Source organism: Notothenia coriiceps, unplaced genomic scaffold (genome assembly GCF_000735185.1).
Source record: "Notothenia coriiceps isolate Sejong01 unplaced genomic scaffold, NC01 NC01_scaffold00019358, whole genome shotgun sequence".
Taxonomy (NCBI): domain Eukaryota; kingdom Metazoa; phylum Chordata; class Actinopteri; order Perciformes; family Nototheniidae; genus Notothenia; species Notothenia coriiceps.
The window spans coordinates 268,993-276,204 of record NW_011352059.1 but is presented as its reverse complement, the minus strand read 5'-3'; the positions used below and the strand labels follow the sequence as shown (position 1 = coordinate 276,204).

Sequence of the window (7,212 nt, the reverse complement as noted above, 5' to 3'; positions counted from 1 at the left end):
TTTTTATTTACATAATAAATCTGATTTTACAGCCATTTTTGTAGGATAGCAGTATTTTAAAGTGTCAAAAACAAAGTGACAGTAACAGACTGGAACAAGAAAACCAGTGTTTTTTTACCTACTAGTAGGCTACTACCAAACAAAGTAAGCATTTTCTTTGTGCCACTGCATCTCACAAATAAACAAGCTAATAATCAGACCCTGCAATACAATAAATCAAGTTTCACTTTAGTTTTTCAAGTAACTCAACTCAAACTCACTAGTCACTCACTCAGTATTCAGACAGGTTTTTAGGAATATGAGAATGTCCACATTTCCAGGTATTTATAAGCTGGGATGTTTGGGCATTTACAATATCCCCTGCTCTGGAAAAAACTCTCTCGATTGGTACTGATGTTGCTGGGACAGCAGTGGTCGCGTTAACCGAATATTTTATTTAACAATGACGGAAAAATCTGAAAGCAGTCTGTCATTTTGACAGATTAGAACAAACTCGGAACAGCGCCAACGTTTCCCCAGAGCCAGGCTCTGATGTTATGCCGTGTTATGCATGCCCTCCAAAAGGAAATGATATAGTTTCCAAACCGTACTTTGCCGTACAGATCAATACATGTCTGGGAGGCTTTGCTTTACGCTGTGCGCGCACCCGCGAGGTGCATGCACACACGGCATAACACCGCCCCCCCCCCCGTTGACAGTTCACGAGCGTGCTCTCTCGTGAACTGTTCAGATCCGACGGGTAATAAGGGATTATGACAGATATTTTACGATCCTGTCTGTCAAAATGACGGACAGCGAAAAAGTCTAACGCCACCTCAGTGGGACGGAGAGATATGCTTTGGCCATGGGTGACAGCAGTGGGTCAAACTGTACATTGTCTCTTCACCACTTTAAAAACAATACAGTTTTTGCCAAGGAGATGAGGCTTATTGACAGGGCGAGATATAAATATACTGTTGGTACTTGTCAAAGTCTCTAGGTAAGTACATGTAGCCCTGTAAATATGATGTTGTGACGACCCCTCCACACCACGTGGGGTGCCGTCTGTTCGTGTGTGTGTTTGTGGGTGATTGCAGGTTCCAGTGCCTGATAAGCTGCACCTGCCGGATGAAGCTGCACCTGACTGATGAGCCGCACCTGCTGGAAGAATACAAGAGGAGCCAAGCCGGATACGTCTCGCATACGTCTACATTGGTTATTGAGAATAAACAATTGTTATTTTCTTACCCTTTGTCTCGCCTCCCTGCTTTTTGTTGCAGCCCAGGAGCCGGGTTGTAACAATGTCCTTTTGTGTTATCTGTTGTTTTATGTTCATGTTGCAACCTATTTGCTGCCATGTTGGACAGGTCTCCCTTGAAAAAGAGATCGATGATCTCAATGGGACCACCTGGTTAAATAAAGGTTTAAAAACAAAAAGTGTTTAAAAAAAAAATAAAAAAAAAATAAAAAAATTAAATCGCAGTATATTTTGTCAGTCTCACGACGGTATTGGGACGTTTATTTACCGCGATATTCGGTATATCGTTATATCCCTAATGCTTCCAGCGCAGATACATTGGAAGTATTTGTCACAGATAGACAACGAAGAATATATTTTGTTTGCCTCCTGGATTGAAAAGATGGGATGTGTGGTAAAATTGACATTTTCAAGTGAGGCCGACTCAGCATGTCCTGGGAGGTAAATAGAAAATATGTCTGTAATTACTTTGAATATGGTGAATTATAATATCATTATTATTCCGGCCTCATCTCACATTTTAAGGCTTTTAACAAATCACTACAGTTTTTACGGTGCACTAAAGTACATTTCTGTTAATTGAGTTACTACAAAGTAATCCCTCTTTACTGACAACTAAACATGCACAGAGAGTAGGAGGGTCGCCCTGTCCTCTTCTACGAGACAGTGGGTGGGGTAGACAGCTCCAGAAGAGACGCTGGACCTTGAGATACGATATATTTTGCAAACTCTAAAGCCAAAAACAAATGTTCCATCTCAACAGTGCAGTTTGAGCAGGGTCTGTTTCTTACTTGCTCGTGGAGAGACGTAGTTAGGTGATAAGGACCAGCAGCTAAACAAATGTGTTCAATTACATGTATGAGGTCAAGAAAGAAACACTGAGATCACTAAGATTCCTATTTATTTAAAAAAAAAAAAAAGCAGTCATCCAAAGAGTTTACAAGTCACCTGGCTGTACTCAAATGATCTATAAGATCCCTTTGCTGTTTAAATAAATAGTAACAAATCAACAGTAGGGTACCTGTAGACTGTGTTCAGTGTTGGTCTGCTCAGTGGCTTCAGTAGCAGTAGTATTTGCGGCTAACACTTCAGAATGAGGTTAGAATGCATAATAAAGCCTGGATTAGTGTAAAAAGTTTCAGAATATGGCTGTTCGTTCCCTGGTTTCCAGTCAACCTCCAGTAAACTCAATCAGTGGGTAAAAGTCATTTTTTAGATAACGTTCATTTAAATGCCCCTTACCTTAAAAGGTGGGGTAGGTAATTTTGGAGAAACCAGCTCGAGTGCGCTAGAATTTTGAAAATACACAGCCGGAACAAATCTGCCACTTCCTTACAGAGCCCCTCCTCCAACACACACAAACGTGCACATGACCAATGAGGGCAAGAGATACGTTTGTGCACAGATGGAAGGCTGACAGGCAGGTAGGCCATCCAGTTATTTTAGCCGGGCCGGCTCAGATGATTGGGTGCTTTTTACAGTACTACGCCTTCCACAGATGACATTTTTTTAATGGATTTTTTGTCATTGCTATCGGGACGTTAAGAGCATTCCATGGAATATAACAAAAAGTGTATCTCGAGCCGGTTTCTCAAACTTACCTACCCCACCTTTAAGGGTTATATTTTCAGCCATATAATGACTGCTTCGTGCACATACAGCCTGAGCTATAAGGTAACTTAGTACATTTACTCAAGTACTGTAGCCCACTTTATAATTTTGAGGGACTTGTACTTTACTTGAGTATTTTCAGTTTTTGCTACTTTGTACTTCTACTCCACTACAATTCAGAGGTATATTGTGTACTTTTACTCCACTACATTTATTGAATACCTATAGTTACTCTGCAGATTTGGAGATATAATTATTTAAATTATATTCAACACTTCAATATGAATGTAGTTAAGCCTGGTCAAAGTCATTCAAACTAGCTGCACCTTTACCAGTTTAGATAACACTTGAATGATCAATCATTATAAAACAATTGGGCCATTTGCATAATAAGTACTTTTGGTACTATATTTTGATGCCAATACTTTTGTACTTTTACTTGAGTAACATTTTGAATGCAGGACTTTTACTTGTACAGAGTATTTTTACACTCTGATACTTCTACTAGTACTTAAGTACAACATCTGAGTACTTCTTCCTCCTCTGCATACAGTCTTCTAACACTCTCACACATCATGCTAAGACACAACTGTTTACAATGGAGCATGCATCATGTCACACTGCTGCTACACATCGCTCTTGATGTCGCGCTGGCCCTCGGGCAGGCCCAGGGGTTTGAGGGAGGAGGGGATGGGTAGCTGGTGTAGACTGTCCGGGAATGTGGCCGGGCTGAGCTGCCTCAGTATAGTCTGCATGGCAGTGAGGAGCAGCGGCGCCGGGCTACTTCGGGACAGATAGCTGAGCGTCTCCTCCCCCAGCACCTCGCTCCATCGCTCCGGCTCCCTGCTCAGAGCCCCCTGCATCTTAAAGTGAACCTTTGGTATGAACATGAGCAGGTTGTCCAGACACTGCCTCCCCTCCCCGCATCTCGCTTCTTTACCCTCACTGAGTTTCTCCAGAATGACATCCAGCGGGGTCAGGCCGTTGTGGTCCGGGGATTGCGGGGCCGCTCCGTTCCCCAGCAGCATGATGACCGCCTCGGGCCGCAGGAGCTCGCAGGCTAGATGCAGGGGGGTCCTGCCGTCCTCCATGTGAAAACACCCGTCTCTGTAGGATGTCGCGCTGGGTATCCGGTGTGTCTCCTGTAAGATGAGGCCGAGGATGTAACGCCTGTCGTAGCGGACAGCCATGGCCAGGTGCGGGGCGGAGGACGGGCAGCAGCAGAAGCGCTCCCCGGGCTTTGCTAGCGCTTGGTCGGTGTACCGGCTGAGCAGGTACTTGGCGTACGCCTGGTGGTCGTGAACTATAGCGTATAGCAATGCTTCCGAAGAGGTATAACTCCTCTGGCTGGCGTCCTCCTGGTAAAAGGTCTGCATCGTCCGTATTTCCTCCAGCATCCACACCGGCTTCAGGTCCCGCACAGCCCGGTAGAAGAGCAGCGAGAAGGACTTGCGGTTCTTCCCGGGGCTCTCAGCCGCCGAGCTGACGGTGACAGAGGCCATGTGGACCCGGGTAACTTATGTCCTCAATGGGTTAGCCAGCAGACAGACAGCGTCCTTCTTCGCTCTGGAGCCATTACTTCAAGAGCTATGAGTGACAGGAGCAGAACACACACTCATACTGTGTTTACTTACAAAGCACGGAGTGAAGACACGCCTGCAGTGCTGTCCTAGAGTCATTTCACTCACAAGGAGACTAGAGACACACACATTCCTGCACGCTCCTGACAGCAGCAGCTGCGGGATCCCTCTCTGCAGTACTGCGCTAGTACGCATGCGCATAATGTAGCAACGTCAAAAGAGTCTTTGAAACTTTATTGACAACTGTGTTCAAATATTTCCTGAAGGGTAAATAATAGACTTTACACATGTTACAAATGGTATGGATTATATCCTACTGTGTAGCGGTATATAATAATAATAATTATTATTGTTATTATTTTTGTATTATTATTATTATTATTATTATTATTATTATTTTGACTTCTAATTGTTAGTCTTATAAAAGATGCTTGAAGTTAGAAATTATTCTCCAATTTCATCCTTTTTAATTGAAAACTATTTTCATCTGAAAATGTGAGGTGGTGTTAAATAAAATCTGAGTTGCCCCAAATGTAATAAATGAGAGAAAAATGTTTTTCAAATGACTTTTCTCAATTTTGTATTGATATTATTTGGCTGAATATACGTTGTCTATCTGCACAATGCTTGCTTGAGGCTGAACTATAATTGTAGTTATACATGTCAGTGTAATAACTAATCTTAATAAGAATCATGGGCAGTGGCGACTGGCCATTAGGGAGCACAGCCCCACCTAGTGTCAGCAGAAAGTATTACAAATAATGATTACAACAAAATGCAAAAAAAAAATATATATATATATATATATAAAATATATTTTAAGATCATGTTTAATCATCTGATTCGGCTGTACATTGCTGTTTTAGTCTGTGTTATTCTAATTAGTGTCTACAGTGTGTGTGCCTATTGAGCTGTTTAGAGCCATGTGGGACAAAACCCGATCATGCCCCTCCCTCTCACTGTCTAAGTGAACGGTGACTGTAAAAACTACACTGCCCTTGCTCCTATTTAGGCCCAATCCCAAATCAACCCCTCGACCCTAACCCTCCGTGACGGAGTCAACTCCGTCTGTAGCCACACTCGCAGCTGAATTAAGTTCCCTCCATTAAGGGTTAAGGGTATAAATACAGCGGCAAGCTTTGGGACAAACTCAAACTCCCCTCTCTCCGGCAGAAACAGGAAATGCCGTAGCCTAACTGTATGGATTCAAATCAGCATCCCTTTGACAACAAATGTAAATTAATAACTCAAATAAAGCTCCAAACATCTTTAATTGTTTTACTTTTTTGTAAAGCTCTTTTAGTTTTAAACCTGATGTTTATAAGCTTCTTAGTTTTTGCAACAGGTATGTAAATATACACAACTTTATAATACATGCACAATTTACCTAGCGGCGGACTGGACTACAAATCACACCCGGGACTCTCGAACCGGCCCACTTCGGTACCGCCGTGACTTACAGCAAGAGGGTAGACATTAAGGGTAAGTCCAACGGCCCCTTGGACTTTGTATTATCACTGGCTCCACCATTGTAACCACTGGCCCGGTGCACTATGAAAAGACCACAGGTGAGTACTTTCTTACTGCAACAATGGAAGCCAACATGGAAAGAAAGGAGCAAGAGGAAGAGGAAGAGCTGGGGCTGAGAGTGAGAGGAGGAGGAAGAGCCACTCTCTAATGAAATGAAATGTTTTTCAACCATGGTTTGAGACGTGTGAGAGGCTGGACAGTGGGTTCACCTTAATCTAAGTCGATGTACTGTTGCCTCTGTATCCGAACACTTCGACTTAAAAACAGGTTGGTTAACAGTTATGCTCTGTCATAATTCATAATATATCAGTGCTTATATCTGTTGTTGAGACGTATTTACTTCGTTACGCAATTGAATTGTTGGCATGTGCATACTATAACTGTTACCAAAAATCCTGCACAATGTACTGTGGTAAACTTTACTGTTATATTGGCAACCACAGACACTGACAACCACTATGTCTTTGTTGTTTATCTGAAGGACTGAGAAAAAAAGAGGTGCATGGTTGGAAGGCTAGAGATTTCCAATGAGGCACAGAAGCAGAGTTACTAACTGGGTTTTTGGCAACAAGCTGCATCACAGGCTTAGAGAGATCTGAAGCATTGTAACTATATGCTGAGATGGCATGTTGCAAAAATGTTATTTGACATAAAATGTGATTTTTTCAACAACTATTTGTATTCTTTTACTGTTTACTCTCTGTATACTCAAGCAATCTTGTTCGCAGAACCCTCTATGTAAAGAGCATTTAGTCCCCATTAAAAGTATGAAATGCTGTTAGATTATGTCAGCAGTGTGTAGTTGGGTGGTCATCACTAGTATTATGAATGTAATGACGCTGTGTTATATTGGTGCAAAAGTTTGCATGTGGTAAGTGTGTATTTGTGTTGAGTGCATGTTCTTCACTTAGCAGGAGAAATGAGGTGTTTTGCACTTTGGGTGTGTGGTTTTGTGAATTGTGTTTGTGTTTCTGAGAAACTAAGCAATTAAAAAATATAATGTGTGTAGCAATCAAGAAAAAACTGTAAGAGGTTGTTAGGACTGCACACTGATAAACCTCTGTCACTCTGGTTGCTGTCTCTCTCTCCCTCTTATGATGCTGCTGTCTTTTAATATATGATTATTTCTCAGTCTCGCTATACTAGTCCCTCGCACCCCTGATTCTTCATCTCATCAGCCTCATTTCTTTTCCATCAGTCCCATGTCAACGTTCCTCCAGCACTAATTCATGTGTGTCTTCCATATGATATTTC

At 42.2% G+C, this 7,212-nt stretch overlaps 1 protein-coding gene across 1 annotated transcript; it reads right to left on the bottom strand.

Moving 5' to 3' along the window:
- Window positions 1–3,323: 3,323 nt before the first annotated feature.
- Window positions 3,324–4,596, bottom strand: LOC104951978 (ankyrin repeat domain-containing protein 9). The gene has a single exon (XM_010778726.1). The coding sequence runs from the start codon at window positions 4,348–4,350 to the stop codon at window positions 3,475–3,477; it is 876 nt and encodes a 291-aa protein (XP_010777028.1). The 5' UTR covers window positions 4,351–4,596; the 3' UTR covers window positions 3,324–3,474.
- Window positions 4,597–7,212: the final 2,616 nt, after the last annotated feature.

Bases quoted from the DNA above. Each gene is read 5' to 3' on its own strand.
- LOC104951978 (XM_010778726.1), bottom strand. From the start codon at position 4,350: ATGGCCTCTGTCACCGTCAGCTCGGCGGCTGAGAGCCCCGGGAAGAAC.